At 35.9% G+C, this 20,677-nt stretch overlaps 1 protein-coding gene across 2 annotated transcripts in view; it reads right to left on the reverse strand.

Moving 5' to 3' along the window:
* Positions 1-20,465, reverse strand: part of LOC108469543 (uncharacterized) — a 38,377-nt gene extending 17,912 nt beyond the window's left edge. For both annotated transcript variants that reach the window (XM_053031911.1, XM_053031910.1), the window contains exons 1-35: positions 20,301-20,465; positions 20,016-20,170; positions 19,193-19,296; positions 18,528-18,662; positions 18,368-18,418; positions 17,832-17,926; positions 17,627-17,744; positions 16,942-17,043; positions 16,648-16,836; positions 16,406-16,566; positions 15,983-16,153; positions 15,205-15,297; positions 14,790-15,111; positions 14,559-14,663; positions 14,372-14,467; positions 9,017-9,084; positions 8,316-8,436; positions 8,025-8,231; positions 7,734-7,937; positions 7,505-7,614; positions 6,789-6,885; positions 6,555-6,653; positions 5,866-6,021; positions 5,711-5,785; positions 5,155-5,628; positions 4,706-5,053; positions 4,404-4,535; positions 4,010-4,123; positions 3,748-3,932; positions 3,509-3,617; positions 2,838-2,981; positions 2,430-2,720; positions 1,597-2,235; positions 1,309-1,500; positions 316-419 (exon numbers count right to left, since the gene is read on the reverse strand). In XM_053031911.1, the coding sequence (XP_052887871.1) occupies positions 316-419; positions 1,309-1,500; positions 1,597-2,235; positions 2,430-2,720; positions 2,838-2,981; positions 3,509-3,617; positions 3,748-3,932; positions 4,010-4,123; positions 4,404-4,535; positions 4,706-5,053; positions 5,155-5,628; positions 5,711-5,785; positions 5,866-6,021; positions 6,555-6,653; positions 6,789-6,885; positions 7,505-7,614; positions 7,734-7,937; positions 8,025-8,231; positions 8,316-8,436; positions 9,017-9,084; positions 14,372-14,467; positions 14,559-14,663; positions 14,790-15,111; positions 15,205-15,297; positions 15,983-16,153; positions 16,406-16,566; positions 16,648-16,836; positions 16,942-17,043; positions 17,627-17,744; positions 17,832-17,926; positions 18,368-18,418; positions 18,528-18,662; positions 19,193-19,296; positions 20,016-20,112 (5,708 nt within the window). In that variant the 5' untranslated portion in view covers positions 20,113-20,170; positions 20,301-20,465. The remainder of the gene's footprint in view (positions 1-315; positions 420-1,308; positions 1,501-1,596; positions 2,236-2,429; positions 2,721-2,837; positions 2,982-3,508; positions 3,618-3,747; positions 3,933-4,009; positions 4,124-4,403; positions 4,536-4,705; positions 5,054-5,154; positions 5,629-5,710; positions 5,786-5,865; positions 6,022-6,554; positions 6,654-6,788; positions 6,886-7,504; positions 7,615-7,733; positions 7,938-8,024; positions 8,232-8,315; positions 8,437-9,016; positions 9,085-14,371; positions 14,468-14,558; positions 14,664-14,789; positions 15,112-15,204; positions 15,298-15,982; positions 16,154-16,405; positions 16,567-16,647; positions 16,837-16,941; positions 17,044-17,626; positions 17,745-17,831; positions 17,927-18,367; positions 18,419-18,527; positions 18,663-19,192; positions 19,297-20,015; positions 20,171-20,300) is intronic.
* Positions 20,466-20,677: the final 212 nt, after the last annotated feature.

The raw sequence follows: 20,677 nt of genomic DNA on the forward strand, positions 1-20,677 counted from the left end.
GAAACGAAAAAAAAAGTTCTATTTTGACATCTGACCGCTTTAAGAAGTGCTTACAAGCATACAAGAATGATTTGATCATGAAATTATACTACTGCAAATTTCATAAACTGAAAGTTTTGAGAAATAAGGAATTTAACATAATTTACATGAAAAAGATGGTATAACAAAAAGGAAAATTGAATATGCACTATAGTTTAGAATATGAGCAAATCTATGAGTATCAAAAAGTAGTCGGCATTGAGAAACAAGTGACATGAGGTTTGTAATTGACGATGAAAATAGTAAAAAATAAATAAATAAATAAAAAAGAACCACCTTCCAAAAGCATCCAACTGAGCATGCAAAAGCTTGTTAGACAAGACTGAAGATTCTCCTACATCTTTTGATGCATTGTAAAAGGTCAGTTCTGGACCAATTGCCTGCAAAAGGACAAATTGTTCATGGAGATCTATTTAAGTGTAAATATGTCACTTTCAATCAACCATAGCAGATAGTAATTTTGTCACATTTACAATAAAACATGTTAAGCATACGTGAGCATGGGGCACAATAACATATTACAAAGATTCATACCCAATAACGTATCTAAATCAGTCAGCAAGAAATAAAAATGAAGAAAAGGCATTATCAAACAATAAATGTAATCAGGTATACTGGTTTTCTCCCCTTCCATTTTTTTCAATTTCAGAAACTCATATATACGAGTTAGTGAAGAAACTTTCATAAATATGAATAGAAATAGTGTGCCGGTAGATGTGTCAGAACTTAAATTTCTTAAAAGGAAAAAAGAACTGTTAAGTACTTTATATTAATTGTAATACAAAATCTATTGTAAGAATACAAATTGATTACCAATACTCCCAAAAGATTAAAAAAATAGAGCTCAAATTTATCATATTCGTTAATCTATACACAAAGACTAGGGGCTCCAACATTGTAACAATTTGATTTGGTAACTCTTGAAATCCTGAAATATGTCAAGAACAGTATCACAAATTATTTCTACCACGCCCTCTTTCAGGAAAAAGAGAGAGCATCATGCTTCAAACCTAGGATCTCTATCCAAATCCCACTTCATCCTTACCACTAAAGTGAAAACAATTGGCTTTTCTACCAACCAATTTTTTTATACAGAAACATGGGATTTGAATTGCTATCCTACTTGTTACAATTCTTGATGCAAATATCCTTTCAGTTTCCCAGCAAATCACTGACCAAAGCACACCTCAATAACTAGCTAACTTTATGAAAAATAATAATAAACTCAAAAGAAAGTCCGAAATAACAACAACGAAACAAACAACCAACCTGAAATTCAACTATAAACTCAGCAGATCTGTCAACAGCAGCATTTTGGGGTGCAAGCTGATTAGCAATTTCCCTTGCAGTATCCACTTGCGGATCTTCCTCTCCTCCCTCAAAGTAGACCAGATCATCCTTTGAAGCAGAGTAGCCACTGTTTGTTCCCAGGGAAATACACGAATCTAAATAATGCCCATTCTGCACCAAGATAACCGTAGCTATGAACTGGGCCCATTCTCGGAGAAGATGTTGGTTCATTAGGTCAACAAAATAAGATGTGATTAAAACTTATACCTTGATAAGAACATTCTTGAATTGCAACTTTTTCCCATTCCCCACATATATCATAGCCTCACTACTAGGTGCACAAAGATCAATTCCCTCCCTATCTTTTAAATGCAATATTCCACCATTACCATCATAAATAAAGTGATCAAACTTTTCATCATCAGCAATTAAGGGTTTCACAGGACAGAGAGAGAACTGAGACAATGGCTGTGTGTATGTTGATTTATCTAATATAATAGCATCTACCATATGCAAGGACTTCTTATCTTCTTCATCTGTCAGCATAGTGCCAACTGTTGGAACAAAAAACTCAACAAGTGCCAGCAGAAAATCTAGTGCTACAAGCAACTGAGGCTTCTGGACACAAATTGAGACAGATGTTGACGATTGACCAAATTTTGCATCAAGAAGTAGCATCGTAGGAAATGGTTTGATATTATTCCCTTTTGTAACATTTTCATTAGATATGAGCTGGCCATTGGTATTAGCAACAGAAACTACAGGGTTTTTCGGCATCGCTATTGCCAACTTGAACTCTTCCTTAGTTCCCACACGATTATCAATCACAGTGAAACCCTTAAGACTTGCAGACAGAAAACCTTCACCTAAAGTATTAGACATGTAGAGAAGCCAGGTGCCACTTGCCTGCATAACAAAGAGAAAAAGAAATAAGGACCTGGACATGCATGCGATTTACTATACCATGAACAATTAACTTAAAAGCCGGGCAGTCTCTATTCTTCTTGAAAGACATGATACCTCATAAAGATTCATCAAAAAGAACAAATGAGATGATAGAACTACAGAATCTGAAACAAATGTACAAAATGGAAATTTACCTGCACAGTGGCCAGAGGTGAACGCCATTCCTCCCCAACATATAAGCCCATTTCAACAAGATTGATGACAACTGAAACTTTCATGGCAGTCCAAGTTTCATCATTTGGAGTCCTAGGCTCAACATCTGCAGTAGTCTGAGGAATAACATCTTCTACAACATCCTCTGATGATGTTACAAAGTCGCTGCCTATTGGTGGTACAATATGTGGTGTCTCAGATATATTAGACAGTGCACACTCAGTAATAATCATATACTCCCTGTTTGACAACTCTGCTTTCAACTCCTCTATCTGAAAATCATGTCAAAGAAACATTTAACTCAACATTTCTCTTCATAAAAAAGGCAACAAGACCACAGAGGATTTTGCTTGATGTGCCAGTACATCAATTAACACATAGTCCATTACCTTGATGTCAGCTTCAATACTTGGTATTTGATGCATTAAGTCTCGAAGGGACCTCCGGATGACAATAGAAACACCTTTGACATCCTTAATAATACTTTCACTTAAGTCTGATTCAGTACCAACATTTAAATTGATGTCCTCAACCTGCATCCCATTAGAGAAAATGACTGAGGAAAATGCATGTGAAGATTAAGTTAGAAAAGTTCAGAGTTGAAATATATTATTCATCAGAACAAATTTGTCCCATCTGATGTGGTAATAATTACTTGGTCCAACTTGAAACATCTTATTTATGAAATTCATAGGCCAAACTTGAACTTATTCAATAATTTTTTTCCCTGGCTAGAAGGGTATGCTTGGAAAAAAGATGGTGGAATTTGTATTATTACTCAACGTTAACAACAGAGAATCAAATCTGATTGATTATTCCATTTTATACAATGATATGTACAAAAATACACTACTTCTGAAGAAAGTGTTGAACATTTATGGTATAAGAAAGTCGAATAAAGAACCAACAAAAGCCTCAAAGAAATGATAGCTTAAAGAAGGATTCACCATATTTAAGTTATAGAAGGGAGAAATCATAAACACATTCATGCCACTTTTACTTCAATTTCTTACATCTACTAAGCTGGCCTATCAATTGGCAATCTAGTCATGATCCTCACCATAATTGTCATTATTTCAAAATGGACAGCATTCAAGTCACTTTTACTGCCACAGAACCAATGGAAGGTATTCTGCACCGTAATATGAACAACATCAAGCTTCAAATAACTGTCACGGAAAATGAAAACAGTTAATATTAGCATGTCATGATCAATGAAAAATATAAAGATAGCTCACATGGGCAGAAAACCAACTAAAAATTAAAATTCAATAAAGCTATATTCCAGTATCAACATACTCGAAGCTGTCTGTCTTGCGAGGCATCAGAATTATAGGTTTCCTAAGTGAAAGATCCAACCTTAAGGCAGGTGACCCTTCAATTTCACTAGTCGTGAACCACTTCTCTGAGTTCGTACCTTGATCTTTCAATTTGACTACACTTTTTGAATCCTTGGGAACAAGACCCATAAAGTAACTGATAACCTACATTATCAAGTTTGAAATACAGGAGATAACTAAAATGGCACTAAGTAATTGCTAATAATTAAAAGTTATGTTACCTCCTGCACAAAGCGATTCAAGTAAACAATGCGTACTTCGGAAAGTTGGCCAAACAGGCTATATTCAAAACCTTCGTAATCTTCATCATCAATGCTGAATGAAGTGAAAACCAGCTTCACAACATCCAGAAAGAAAACAATGGTTAAAATTTACAAACATTATAAACTAAATTCAGACAAATATACCAATGAGTAAAATATGAAAAGTACACAGATCCACAAATTCAGACAAGTACACAGATTAGGGTTCTGTCGTTATGAAGAACTCCAAACAAAACCAGTTACACTCGAAAAGAAAGTGATCCTGAAATAACTTGTGCAACAAATCCACAAATCTAACAGATGAAATATTTTTTTCTTTGTACGGTTAGTAGAAGATGGCAAAATTAAATACCTCAACAAATGATGTGCCTCCAGGATCTCTCATATCACAGATCCAGAAATACATATGGTTGCTTGGGAGGCTGTCATCACTTATTCTCAAGTTTCCCAATGCTGCATTGATACTAAAAGAAGATGGGAACACCTTTAAACAAAAGAGAAGTTTTAATATTAAAACAATAAACATCAAATTCAAAAACAGGTAACTGAGTTTCAAATAGAAAAAAATGCAGTTGTTAAGATGAGAAAAGGGAAGGAATAAAATACTAAAAGTAAGGCAAGATTGAGTAAAACTGCGAAACAACTGAGGCAGACCTTTATATCAGTACGCAGATTTTCTTGCGACAAAGTAGCAAACTTGGTTTCATTTTCATTCATCAACAAAATCTGAGCATGAGCCATATTTAATGTTAAATTGAAAATAATTCTGGATTTCCCTTTTCCTAGCAGACCTTTGACCACAGGCTCCTCAATGCTAGTTGACTGTAAATTGTCAGTAGGATCTTCACTAGAAATATCACGTTTCACACCAACTGCAGAAGAACTATCACTAAAAGACTCACAGCTTTCTTCCTCAATGGTGATAGAACTAGCAAATTCCATAATAGCAAGGATTGTTGGTCTACGACAGAAAAAAGACAAAGTAGCCAGAGTCACAGTGACCTGAAAATAGCCTGTTATTACTTCAATGAAATATAAAAGAACAAGATAATAGATGAGAAGAAGATGACTGAACTCTATTTCCAACCCAGAGAAGAACCTACCTTCATGTCAATATTGTCATATAGGGGAGAGTTCTGGTCATAAATAACTATTTGTGCCTTTACAAAACTATTTAATGTATCACTTAGTTCAATATCCTCAGTTCTCGGAAGCAGTTTGCCATCAGGGAGTAAACCAGTAACACGACTAAAACTCTGAGTCGGTAACGAGGTTTTCCCTGATGAGAGAAATCCTTGCAAACTAACTAATTCAGATGCTTTACGAGGTGTGGGTGTTGTGCTCTCAACAGAATCAACCAAATTTTCAGGGGCTTCATAAAATTTTTCGTCTCCTTCACTTGGGGACAACATAATGGATGCATCCTCCAATACTGAATGTGCATCTGCACTTCGTATAAAAGATCTTGCCAAGTAGCAAGGCTTAGACACAGTACTGCAGCAAATCATATCTTCGATTTCCAGTGATTTCAGCATAGTGCCAATAAACATATCATTCCCTTTTATTGAAAGTTCAACCTGTGTTGACAAAGGTAAAAATTTATAAGATCAAAACAAATAGAAATATGAATTGACATAAACGTGATAATGTGAACCTTACCTGACCACCTATTGCTCGGAATTCAAATAGAGGATACTCTTCAGCAAGAAGCACCTTAATGAAACTCCACTCATGCTAGAAAAGATAGGCAAATAAATCAATTCCTAAGCAGTTCGACTTTAGTTGAATTTCATGGCAATATAGTCCAGGCTTACCTCATGGTTATAACTAAAGCTGATCTTCAACTCATCAAGAACTCCAGTTATAAAAACACTTTCTATCTTTGCTAAATCAACTGTATCATGCTTGTCATTAGGTTCTGTTTCCGAGTCTGATGAAGTTTCAGATAGACTAGTAATAGGCGCAGAAGCCTGCAGAGAGAATATTATTTAGAATTATTCCTTTCTTTGCATCAGAAATATTATGTGAACCATGAAAAATGATTCCTTCGTAACAAGTATAATATGCTCTTGCCCTTCTTGATGATGCCCCTTGATTTTATAGAGCATTATCCTCCAAGAATGTGATGCAAGTGTGCTAGAAGAAACTTTATCACTTCCAAATTTCTAATTTCCTTACTAGCATTTACGTCTTCATCATATAAGGTCCAGCTATTTTTATGTCCAAAGGGAGAATTACCATTTTCACAACTCAAGTGCCAGAGAACTATTTTGGTAGATTTATTTTGTAGGAATCGTGTTTCTCAAAATAGTAATGTTTTAGGATCCTACTCCAACTAACTAGTATGCCTGTTTATATCTCAATGTATTGTTAGACTTGTTGGAGTTAATATCTATTAAAGATTCAGGTTACTAAGAGAATTTGTAGCTAAGTTTCCTATCACTTCTTCTTCTACTACTATTCCCCTGCTCTCTTTTTGATAGATTAAACCAGGAAGACCTACTGAAGCATGATAAATAGCTCCTTGCAGGCGTCTTTGCCATGCTTTCCTTGAATCATCATCATCACACTGCAATATAAGTGCATTCACATCTTCCACCACCTAGTAAGAAAAATAACAAAAACAAAGCAATATTCAGGAGGGGGGTTCCACATTTGAACAAGAAAAGAATTTAAGTTACTATCTCACTACATTCCTTGGTTAATACTGTTTTAATAACTGAAATGCTCTTACAACCTTGCTATTTGACCATGCAGCATCACAAACAGCCAGCACAGATTCCATATCACCAGCCAACTCTGTTGGAACTAGATACACTTGTTTTCCTCTCAAACTACAAGGCAAGTAAACCAGGACATAAATTTAGAAACTGAAGTACAAGTGAGAAGATCACATAAATCAGGAAGGCTATATCATAAAGTAAACTAGCTGGTGTAACTAAACAAGCAAGAAGCTGTTGATGACTTTAGCCATCAAAAAATGCAACTTTTTTGGTGTATCCAGCCACATTTGAGTACATCCATCCTCATCAAATTCATATCTGCCCAAAAAGATTACAAGAGGTGGAGTTTCGTCCATGCTCCACAATTCTCATAGTAGGTTTCTAATATAATCTACTAAAAAGAGATTTTACCATGTAATAGTCATTAGTGAAGCAATCTCTTACCGTAGCTACAAGTTCCAAAAAAAATTTTTTTTGAAAATTAGATTAAAAAAGCAGGCTCAGCTTTAAGACTTCAAAAAGAGATCTAATTCTACTAAATTTTAAAGTAGTGGTGATGCATGTTAGATGTAATCTTGTTCATTCATATCTCCTAAATCCTAAAATACATATCCGGTTATCTTTTATGATCATGCTAGTTGACTTTTTCATACAATCTTCAACATACACCTTTATCTATATAAGATGATCATGCCATTGGAAAATCAATTTGGAGAAGTTGGCTACTAACCTGACATACTGTTTGTATGACTTAGAACCAGGAGTTTCAAGTACATACAGAAAAGGCCCTACTAAGCACAAGTATCTCCGCTGCCAAACAGCTTCCCTGTTTCCCACACCCTATAACATAAAAATAGAAGGGGAGGGGGCAGGAGTAGGAAGAAAGGTCAATAGAGTAAAAACGGACCAGAAACTGACAATATATGTATATGTAAGTACAAGAGAGACAGGAGAGAGACCTTCCTACTAAGAACAAACAACCAACCCTCAAAGTCAGCTTGATTCCAAGGACGAAAGATATCTGGATTGTCTTTGTCCTCCTCCCGAAAGATTTTAATTACTTGCATCAATCTATGGTACCGAGCAGGAGAGAAGTGGAAACCTAATGATGGTAACTGCACAGCAAGTCTTGTTGATGGGTATGATGGGTTCTCTAAGCGAATCTGTGTGAAAAAAATAATTGACTTCAGATTAAAGAACACACAACAATCTTAAAACAATGTTTTGAGGGAAATTGTCTACAACTTTACCTGCTGAAGTTTCAAGATTACCCCACATTTTTCAATAACAGGCAAGAAACTAACAACGTCAACATTGGTAGAACCTGCGGACTTCTTTGGAAACGTTTGACTCCAATGGTAATCACCATCAACCAGAAAAGCAGAAACATCACTTAAAACCAAATCAAACTGCAAATACAAATCAAGCACCTCTGAAGATGCACGTGTATAGTCATCCTGTAAATATTCAGCAAATACCATATAAATTACACATCTCAAATTATTAACTAATTAAGATGGGGCTTATCTTCATCCTCTAACCTGTGAACGGATGATCAAATTTCCCAAATCAAGAAGAAGTTTTGTTGAATGCTTGCTGTTGGGTCGAAATTCAGTTGGAATCGTAATCTTAGGAGCTGCAATATCCAAGTCTAGCAGAAACCTACAAATAGGTAAAAGATAAATGCTTTTGCACTTTAACAGCTTATCCAAATAATTTTCCTCTCAAAGTTAATGTGCAGAATATTTGATCACATGAATCAAAAGGAGTTAACAAGACATGATATGTACGAACTACACAAGAGCCAAACATGGTCAAGGCTATATAACCCAAAGAGCAACATCTGAAGATTATAGCTTACGTACCTAGAAAAGTGAATTCCAATGAAATAAGACAATGGAAATATAAAAAGAATTGATCAACCATGATATTTATACACGGTAAAGCAAAGCAGAACAAGACAACAAATGAAGCTTCCAAATTCACAGTTATCTACCATTAGCCTCCGGTCAAGGTCTCATGAGGCAATTATGGTTCTGACATCAATAGACATAAATTATGTAGCTATATACATAAGACCATCCATTGCAAGTATTAAGAAGCAGCAGAGATAAATACTAAAACACCGAGTCCAGAAGGACAAAGTATAAACAATACCCCAGCAATTGTTCAAGATATATAATTCTTTCCAAACTGCCAAAAATACAGTCACTAGTGCAACTTTGACTCTAAAGAAGCAAACCTGGCATGGTCCTTCAAAGCCTTGTTCACTTGTTGCTGAGCAGACCGTCTGACTCCATCAATTGTCATCTAATAATCAGTTAATACACGATTAGCAAACCAATCAACACTGACAATATGTTAGTAGTAACTGTCCGAAGGAAGAGAGCATAAAAATCAAGATAAACTTGCTACTTACTGGTGGTGCTTCAACAGTAAATTTATTTAAAGAATCTGCCTTAGAATTCTTTAAAACAGGAACATCTAGTCACCTTACTAAATTCCTAAGAAAATAAATACTCTCACACTAAGACACTAACTTTGTTGTTTAGTTTCTCATATGTAGACACAATGATACACCAAGGATACTGTTGAGAAAATTTGATTTATTTGACAGCATTGAATAGCTAACCTTTAGGGATTATAGCTGATTTTTAAAGATTCTAATTAGAGATATTCTTCCTTACATGATTCAATGCTTCATGCATATATATCTGTACATATTTCTGAGAAATATATAGTTTTTGAGTGAGTTTTCCTCAATATATTAGAGTATTCATCTCTAATTTCATCATGGTATCAGATTTTTTATTCGTTTTTTGGGATAATTCTTTTCAGATTTTCAAAGTTTTGTTCCAAAAACCCTAAAAACACTAAATTGGTACTTTCCACCTTAGCCTTTATTTTCTCTCACCGCCCCTACCATTGGAGTCGAAATCCACTCGTCGGCAAAACCTCGAAGGCTGGTGACCAGAAGACCCGTGCATGGGCCTCATGCGCCGTCACAAGGTTTTGCCTCTTTGTTTCACACACCGTGCGTGGCCTCCACTTGCTGCTGCCATGTTTTTCCAACGCCGTCACAGTGCTCTCTGCTCCCTTCCAGTCATTCTCCTTTGATTGGTGGTGTATTTCGGCCGAGTTTTTTTGTGAAGGATGTGGTTTTTGTTATAATTTTTTCAAGCAGATCTTTTGGGGTATTACTTTTTTTTTTCAGCATTATGGCGAAGGGCAAGAAGCTAGTGATTCCAACCGATAATCCATCGTTGCAAATTAGTCTTGTGAAGCTTGATGAACGTAATTACCTTGCTTGGTCAAGGTCCTGCTTGTTATTTATCAAGGCTCGTGGATTGCAAGGATAAATCACCAGTACCACATCAAAACTTGAACTCAGTGATTCAACTTTTAGTCAGTGGGATTCAGCAAACCCTCTTGTTATGGCATGGCTTATCAACTTTATGCAACCCCATATTTCCAAAACTTATTTGATGCTTGATACAGTGGAAAAGATTTGGAATGTTGCTGCTCTCACCTACTCTCGTATTGGGAATGGTGCGCAAATTTTTGAGATTCATAATAAAGTTCATGGTACAAAATAGGGGAGCTAACAATTTCTCAATATTTTGCAAAATTAAGTGGCTTGTGGCAAGAACTTGATTATTATCAATATTTTTAGGCGACTTGTACCAGTGATGCCAGGAAATTTTAGAAGATGATGGAAAAAGGGCAAGTTTTTGATTTTTTGGCTGAGTTGAGTACTGGGTATGATCAGATTCGAATTCAAGTTCTTCAAAAAACTCTGTTCCCTTCTCTCCACAAGGCATACTCTTATGTACAACAAGAGAGTTGGTGTGCTGTTATGCTTTACAATCCACCTATTGAGAAAGCTGGCCTCATTGCTAACCAAGATGGTCCATCGGGTGGTAAGTCTGACAAAGATCACTTAACATGTGACTACTGTGGTAAGCCTCGGCACACTAAAGATTCGTGCTGGAAGTTACACGGTCACCCTACTCAATATCGTGGTGGAAAACAATGGAGTAATTCTCGGTCCTAGGAGAATTTGTTAACTCTGTGACAACAGAGGACAAGTCCACTTCTGCTGGGAGTTTTACCTCGGACGAGATTCAACATCTCGTCTCAATTGGACTCTACCTAGAGTGCTAAGTCTAATCATGCGAAATCAAGTTCTGTTTTAAATGTTTCATCTACTTCTGAATCTAGGATTATTGATTCCGGTGCAAATAAACATATGGCAGAATCAAGCAAAAACTTATTTAACTATACTACTTGTCCATCTAAAGATAACGTGCGAATAGCCGATGGCTCCCTTACCTCCGTCTCTGGAACAGGTTTTGTTGTTTGTACTCCCAATATCACTTTATCCTTTATCCTCCATGTCCCTAAATTTCCAGTTAACCTTTTATCTATTAGTACTATCACTAAAGCCTTAAATTGTAAACTTGGATTCTTTCCCGATTATTATGGCTTTCAGGACCTCCAAACAGGGAAGACGATTGGCAGTGGTAGATGATGGCTTATATCTTCTGAATCAATCATCCAGTATGTCTCAAGCCTTATTTGGAGAGGATAAATATGTCAACTGAGAGATAATTCAGTAGTACAGTCGGTTAGGACATCCATCATTTAATGTTTTAGCCAAGATGTTTCCTTCTTTCTTTTCAAGAACTTAGTTGGATTCTTTAATTTGTGATGCATGTGAGTTTGCTAAGCATACAAGAAACAATTATCCTTTACATGATAATAAAAGTATTGTTTCTTTTGAGATTATTCATTTTGATGTTTTGGGCCCTACTCGCCTGACTTTTTTATTTGGTAATCATTGATTTGTTACATTTATTGACTGTTGCCCTAGGATGACATTGGTTTTTTATTAAAGTCCAAAAGTAATGTTTTCTCGTGTTTTCGTTCTTTTCATAAATTGATTACTACTCAATTTGATGCTAAGGTTAAGATTTTGCGAACTGATAATGGAATCGAGTATAACGTTAATGATTATTTAGAAGCATATGGGATTCTACATCAGACCAGTTGTCTCGGTAGAAGTACTTAGAATGTTATTGTCGAAAGGAAAAATTGACATCTTTTGGAGGTTGCTAGATCACTTATGTTCACTATGAACCTCCCAATGGGGGGATGCGATTTTGGTTGCTGCTTATCTCATTAATCAGATGCCTCTTCGAATCCTTGATTTTAAAAGTCACATAGAAATCTTATAGGGCAAGACGGATTACCCGATTTCACTGAAGGTATTTGGTTGTGTTTTCTTTGTCCATATTCGACATGGGAGCAAACTGGATCCTCGAGCAGTCAAATGAGTTTTCATCGGATACCCTCCCACATAGAAGGGTTACAAATGTTATCATCTGTCATCTAGAAAGTATTATGTAAGTATGCATGTAACATTTCGTTAGGATAAACATTACTTTTCCTTATCACAGCCATCTCTTCAGGGAAAGATTACTAAAAATGAAAAGATGACACCTTACTCTACTACTCTTCCGAGGGAAAATTTAGTTCCAATAGAGACTTCGATTCAAGAGAAGACTAGTGGACGGTTGTCGGATAGGCCTAATTTAATGACATACACTAGAAAAGGTAAGAAAGAAGATGCCATCATACAATCTACTTTGTTCCCTAACTCTTCACTACCATGTGAGTATTCTTTACCTAAATTTGCTACCGATTTAGAATTACCAATAGCCCAACGAAAAGGTGTTAAAACTTGCATTTTTTATCCTATCTCTGACTTTGTCTCTTATGATTCATTATCCTCATCCTATAAAGTTTTTGCTTTGTCTTTGTTCTTTATGCCTGTTTCACAGGATTGGAGATAAGCTATCACTGATCCAAGATGGAAGAAGGCTATGATAGAAGAAATGCGGGCTTTAGCAAAAAAATGAGACGTAGGAACTAGTTAATCCTCCTAAAGGGCAAAAAATGATTGGCTGCAAATGGGTGTTTAGTATCAAGTATAAGGCTAATGGTTCAATTGAAAGACTCTAGTCAAATTAGTAGCGCAAGGATTCACTCAAACATATGGAGTGGATTATCAAACATTTTCTCCGGTTGCTAAATTGAACATGATTAAGATTCTTTTATCATGTGCAGCAAATCTCGACTAGGACTTATAGCAGTTTGATGTAAAAAATGTTTTCTTACATGGAGATTTGGAAGAAAAAGTGTATATAAAAGCTCCTCTAGACTTCGAGGATAAAGATACTCAAGGGAAGGTGTGTAGATTAAAAAAGGCCCTATATGTACTAAAGCAATCTCCCAGAACCCGGGTTGACAGATTTTGTAAGCCATGGTGTCGTTTGGCAATCGACAAAGTAATGTTGATCATACCCTCTTTATAAAACATCACAAGGGTAAGATTACTCTTCTTATAGTTTATGTTGATGACATAATTATGACAGGAGACAACAAGGAAAAAATGGCCCAACTTAAGAAACAATTGGCTCAGAAATTCAAAATCAAAGACTTGAGAAAGTTACAATATTTCCTCGGAATAGAAGTAGCTAGATCGAAAAAGGGAATCTTTATTTCCCAAAGAAAGTATGTCTTAGGCATTCCGGTAGAGACTGACATGTTAGGTTGTGGACTAGCACAATCACCTATTGAGAGTAATCACAAGTAAAGATCAGTGAAACGGTGGATAAAAGGAGATATCAGAGACTCGTTGGACTATTGATTTATTTCGCTCATACTCAACCTGATATAACCTATGCAGTTAGTTTGGTAAGCCAGTTTACGTATGATCCTCGCAAAGCCCATATGTAGGCAGTATTGCGAATTTTGTGTTATTTGAAGTCTATACCGGATAAAGGTATTCTCTTCTCCAAAAATAGTCATCTCAAGCTAGATGTATTTACAAATGCAGATTGGGCCAACTCTCTTGATGACAGAAGGTCTACATTGGGTTATTGTACTATTGTTGAAGGAAACTTAGTCACTTAAAGGAGCAAGAAACAAAGTGTTATTGCTCGATCAAGTGCAAAGATTGAATATAGGGTCATGGCTCAAGGTGTTTGTGAGCTTTTATGACCGCGAAAGGTATTAGAAGAGCTAAAGTTGTTGAACGAAAATGGATCAACCCTATACTATGACAACAAAGCGGCCATCAACAGAGGTCAAAATCCAGTGCAGCATGATAGGACCAAGCACATCGAAATAGATCGCCATTTTATCAAGGAAAAAGTATCCAATGGTGCCTTAAGTCTTATCTTATCTAGCATCCGGAAAATAGTTGGTTGATGTTTTTACAAAAGGGCTTAGCTGTAAGACTTATCATAATCTTTTTTGCAAGTTGGGCATGCGAGACATCTATACACCAACTTGAGGGGGAATGTTGAGAATCTTTGATTTATTTGACAGCATTGAATAGCTAATCTTTAGGGATTATACCTAATTTTTAGAGATATTCTTCCCTTACATGATTGAGTGAGTTTTTCCTCAATATATAAGAGTATTCTCTAATTTCATCATATACAAAATTGAGAAAGGCCGTTTCAAGTGACTTGGGCTAACGGAAGTACTCCTCAATAGAGTTAAAAAGATAGCATAAGCATAACAAAACCTGTACTGCTGTTGCAGTTTCCACTGCCATGGTCTGACTGACAGCTATATTGCTTTCAAAAAAATTGATAACTTCGTCAATGGATTCCTTGAGAAACTGCCAAAAGACATTGAATTAAAAAATAAAAATAAAAAACAATATATAATCCAAAGGATTTAGTAGTCAAGAGTTGGGTATAAGGGCGTACAGTCGCATAACATGGAGAGGCTTTAGCAACCAGGCTCCATTCTACTTTGGTATCAAATGGCTTGTAGCAGAAGACACCAACTAAAGAGTCAGATGTAGTTGCACTCTGCAAGAACAAATATAAAATCAAGGTTGGTCCACAACTATGAGAAAAAAAAAAAGTAACCAATCAGCAACAAGAACATTGTAACCAATAAAAAATGCAATTCTGAAGAATGGCAAGAAATTAAACCTCAGCAAGAAGACCATTGGGAGATGATAATTGATATGATCCCAGATTCACGTCAAATACTTTTGTCTCTGGATAAAGCTTAATGGAGCAATTGAGGCCCTCACATGATAATTCAGCAAGACATGCACAGGCCCCATCTAGAAGCTTTGAAGCATTACGTTTCATGTGAATTTCCAGAGAAGTCTGAAGAATATCAGGTTTTGCATTAATCATAAGTGACTGATCATCATCTTCCTTATACCCTATAATTTTGTTTAATTTCTCCCAGTCCTCTTCACTGAAACTGAATGATTCACCATCATCTTTAAGAGATTGACTGGCCCTGGAATTGTAAATGATTCACTGAAGTTGTAAATTCTACAGCATAAGACAGACTAGTTAAATTGAAAGAAGATTTCTCTGTACAAGCACTCACCATCCCAACGACCACCATGATTTTTTAGCTTTCTGCTGCTTCAAGTAGTTTTCTGATTCTATTGACCGCCGCACGAACTTGTGTGCCAACATTCTGCACAATGCCAGAATAAAATCAACAGAGAAAGCCACTTCACTGAACCAAAAATGTAGTGAAGTTTTCAAAATTTATAATCAGTATGCACATCTGTATGTGGACTGAAATATACTGTAGCTAACAAGCCCAGACTACTCATGCATGTGCCTACACGGTGTCCACAAATTTCTAACTTCTCCACTCTCCGATCTCTCTTATTATAGGAACTATACATGATAGAGAGTATGAAGTGCTATCATCCAACACTCAGTTAGCCTTAGCTATAGTGAGTTACTCCATCTATTTTCATTTGGTATATTAGACTAAAGTTGGATACAAAAAAAATTTGGGAAAGAAAATGATCAGGGTTTAGACACAAAGCTAAGGAGATTAATAATATAGTAGAAGGATTACGCTTGGTATGCAATTAAAAAGCAAATGCTATTGTCAAATTTGATGCGGGAAATCCTTGGTTCTTGTAGATGAGTAGCACTCTACTCAGGAGGTAGTTAAATCCAAGAGCAAACCACTCTGAGGGAATATATTGTACACTTGCCAAAGGAGGGGAGGGATGAGCCAAATATTGTAAATTAGTTAACCATATCTATTCATTGTTAGAGATTATAACAAAGTATATGACCAAAACCAAAGCTAAAAGTCATACCGATGACTAGTAGTGACATATTTAAACAAAATACAGTACCTCCACTGCAGTATAAGTTCTATATCAAGTCCACGATCAAGCTCCTCAATTTCTTTACAATCATCAACTACTGGACGATTCACATCAGATTTAAGTAGGGATGCATATAGAGATATGTATTTCTTCTGCAGCCTTGTATATCTCAAAACTTGCTCCCACGACAGTTTCCCACTGCCAAAATAACCACATTCTTAGACAAAGCAAAACCAGAAACAGAATAAAAGTTGTCGAACTGAAATCATGTTCAGACAAAAGCCAAAAGTCAATATATGTATAATCTTTGGCAAAACAGTACTAATTTTGAAGACCTCCAAGATGATAGAGATTAGAGGTATTTGCAATAGGTTAATCACATTATAGGATTTTATGCCAAAAACAATAGAATAAAACTAAGATGCCAAGAAACAGAGTTAACTTGTTCACCTAGCCTTCTTCATCTGATCAGAAACAGCTTTATAAGCATACTTCCACCAAGACCTTGGATCTGACTTCAAAGAGACAGTTGGACGGTAATGGGCATATTTTAGTCTCTGATTGAAGGCGGTGAAGTTGTCAGCCAATTTCAGAATATCCCTGTATCCATCCTGCATGAAAGAGAAGAATAAAACCATAAAACCTACAGTCAAAGAATAAAGAACTTCCAAGATAGAAACACTTGGGAAAACCTTTGACAAACAAAGGGTCACATCATCCAAGCTCACTGCTCCTTTTTGGAGAGGTTCACCACTGTCAGAAGATCCATTTTGTCGAAGCTTTGAGTACTTTGCATTCCCAGTTACAGGTTGTAGGATGTAGGCGTGCTCTTCTATAGGATGATCAGCTGGTCTGCCATCTTTTGTACCGAATCTGAAAACCTGCAGTTCAATGGAAACAAGGAGAATCTAGGTTGAGAACCAAGGAAAGTATGAATGAACAGACATGGACAAACAGGTTAAATTCAAAGAGTGACAGAGGCCTACCTGAATCCACTCAGAAGGAAGTAAATCCTCCCACAGCTTATCGATATGCCACGGTAATATATCAGAGTCCAGATACAAAGCAAGTCGATCCAGTTCAACTGACTATAAACAGGGGGAATAAAAACACAAAAAGGTCATCATAGATAATAGCTAGAATACTGGGAAGGAAAGGAATATCAGGGAGCATGAAATTAAAAGCATGAGAAAGTCTCAGAAAAGCAGTAGTGAGCAGAAAACAGCTCCAGTTTTTATGGTGGTGTGATGATACTAATTGTGATGACTAACAATGCCTTTTCCAGAAGCAATTAACAGCCATGACAGTTAGGACAATGGAATCAAACAGTTGCATAGAGGACCCAATCATCATCCAATTTAATTGGTAATAACACACTAAAAAGTTTAAAAAAAAAATGGCAAATGTCAAGCCTAGGATTAAGCAAGTCATAGTTCTGCTGTTGGTAAAGAATTTTAAATCTGACAACCAGTAAAAGAACAATATATTTTGCTAAAAATCAACAAGCAATCCAACAACAAACAAATTTATTTCTATAATTATAAAGAATGTATTCATGATGACAATCTGGCACAATTCTTTTTATGATGATCTTCATTCAATTAACTTCTCTCCATCAAAAGTGATTCAAACAATAAAAAATCAAGTTTGATATTTCACTATAAGAGAAACCTTCTGTATACGATCCAGTGCACCACCGGTAACAAAAGTCTCCTTCCCGCTGTCATCAACTGTTACAGCTGAGAGTTTCTCCAATGTAAGGCCAGCAGCAAAAGGATGGCCAGGATTGCTAAAATGGGAAGGGGCAAGAAAACACCAGTAAGTTCCACATGAATTGTTAAAAACATAGAACATTAACCATTAGGCTTTACTTTACCTCTCAAGATCCTCATATCTGATGTGAATATTTGATATTGAGAGCTTCAAGTTACCAATTATTGTGCTGATAAGGGATCCCAACCATGATTTATTCTTCAAACACAAAGGTGGATTTTTATCATAATTAGCTACCAAATATAAAGTTGTCTGAAGAAAAGATTCGAAACACCAATACTTTTTGACTCGTGCACAATAAATATTTGCAAATTTCAGAAGTTAAATGCAGAATCAAGGAAAAGGAAGTAGAATACAGTTGAGCTCTGCATACAGAAGATAAAACATAGCTTTTAGTCTACCCTACCTCATAGCACCTGTGAGTTCTAAAGGTTGGAAATATTTGTAAACACTGAACCTTATCAAGGCCATAAGAGTTCATGGATCATAAAGGAGAAAGTTTATGTAAGGTAAAATAAAGTTTAAAAGGTAAAAAGCCTAACTATTCAAGCATATAACCATGTGAAGAAACATGACCAGCTAATTACAATCACTATTTCAATTTTCAAAAGTACTATATAGACAATCTCATCAAAATACCATTTCAGACTTCAAATGATGCATTCTCTCCAACAGCTTCATTTCCATTTCCTATCATCACCAACAAAGATTAAATCAGTAAATATATAAATTTAATTTTCAACCACATCTTATTCTTCTACGTTTAACATTAACAAACACACTGCTCACCCGGTCTTACCCGTACTCGGTTTTTCTTAGCTTCTTGGATAGCATCCTCACTACACCCTTCAACAAAAGTTGCAGGTTCAGCTAATAGAAAAATTTGATCCAAGTAAACCAAAACTGGATCCTGGCCGAGCCTACTCCATGGAACCTGAAATCAGCATGTAAAACATAGGAACTTTACAAGAATGCAACAAACTTTTGAAGAACTATACATGATGTCAAAACTGGCACCAATCACTTAAGCTAGAGTTGTTGCCCCCTCTTTGGGAGCCGGAGGATTAACTTCCAAGGTTCAAATCTCATCTCCCCACTCAGACTTCCTCACATAAACACCCCCCAAAAAAAAAAAAAAAACGCCATGCAACACTAAAAGTTTTATTATATTACACTTCAACTCCATCATAAACATGTCTGGCGTAGCATATTACCACCCAGCCACCACTTCCACACAGTCACTGTACCACCAACATCGTCTCAACCATCTTTAACAATAACTTCATACCTGAATTAGTTTCTGAACCTCATAAATTTCACCCTCATGGATCTAGGATTATAATTTGTTCACTCTATTTTGTATTTTATATTTCATCAAACAGCTGCAAGCAAGTCTAAAAAATTAAGAACATAGAGCCTGGCCTAATAATAAGAATTTGAGACAACAATAGCTACACCACAAACCTTAAGTTTAACTGATCCAAGAAATCCTGCCTTGACCTTCACTGGCAGCTTTAATGCATTAAGTGCCTCAGGCTTCAGTTGCATGTTAGTTAGCTCAACATCACCTGTTTTAAATTTGAGAAAGTTAAGTGAAGATATCAAGAAAGCAACAGAATCCAAGGGAACTAACATACAAATAAATTGCACAATCTTTGAAAGATAAGTCTTGAACATCATAGTCCATACCACTTTCACCAATCAACTTTAAAACCTTCTTGTATCTCCCAATCATATCTTAAGCAACCTCAATCTAATGTTGTTTGTCGAGTATTTCAAACTCTTTCTTAGATTTCCCTCAATGTCCTAAAGTTTTTTCAAGTTTTTGCCCCTTCTAAACATTTGGGTGGAGTATAATTTTTATCAAATGGAACTCACGTTAGTAGATAATAGACATCCAAGCAGAAGTGAACTCTTAAAATCATGGTGGCAAACATGCTCATAACCCCATGCCTATAACTCCAATAAAAATTAATTAACAGTCTTAGATAGCATGTTTATCACTTCGAACCAATACTAAAATGGTCTTGACTCTATCAACATTTCCATCCACAATAAAAGATTAAGCAAAACAGAAAGTAGATAAATAATTAGTCCAAAACAAACCAATTTCGAAAACACTCACTCACGATTAAATCACATGACAGAATAAAACATTCAAATTAAACGTAAAAAACAATAGAAGAAGCATAAACAAGAAAAAAAAAAACCCTTAATGAACATTTTCGATAATAGACACAATAACCCAACAGATAAAAAAAACAAAGTGATGAAAAAAGACACAAACCTTTCCAAACACTGATCGTAAGAGCTTCTTTATTGAGACCTCTGACATAGTTCCCCAAATACCTCTGCAAGAGGTACGCCACTTGATCCTCCAACATCTTCCCTGTTCTTTTTCTTTTTCTTTATTGGAATCTTCAATCTGAACTATGCGAGATACTGTTCATAAAAGGAATCTAAAATGTAAAACATTGTAAATTTTTGAGGAAAGAAGGAAGAAAACTTGAATAAATAGCGGTTACACAAAAAAAAAAAAAGGTATGGGTTTTTCTCAAAAACACGCCAGCACCTTTTGAATGGAAGGTAGTGACTGACTGGAATACACTAGAGTAGGGAGAGTCGTTACAGTTATAGAGCAGTCCATGGGTAAGTCCTTCATGTAGATCTTGTTTATTTGACTTTGACTTTTTTAATTAGTGGCAACTCAATATTGGTTTCTGTAATATGTGATGCGAAAGTTATGGTATTTACAGCTCAGCTGATTGGAATAAAGGGTACTATTCTCCCCCAATATTACTATTGTGCCATTATAAGAAAGGCGGTGGCGCGCAGCCGTTTTGCCTTGCAAATTTTGACACCTAAGCTTTGTTAAACGTTTGCCGTTAACTCATCTACATCGTAGTAATGGATATATTTTTGCTTGCCCTTTTTTTTGCTCGAAAGATT

The sequence above is a fragment of the Gossypium arboreum genome, chromosome 8 (assembly GCF_025698485.1).
Source record: "Gossypium arboreum isolate Shixiya-1 chromosome 8, ASM2569848v2, whole genome shotgun sequence".
NCBI lineage: Eukaryota > Viridiplantae > Streptophyta > Magnoliopsida > Malvales > Malvaceae > Gossypium > Gossypium arboreum.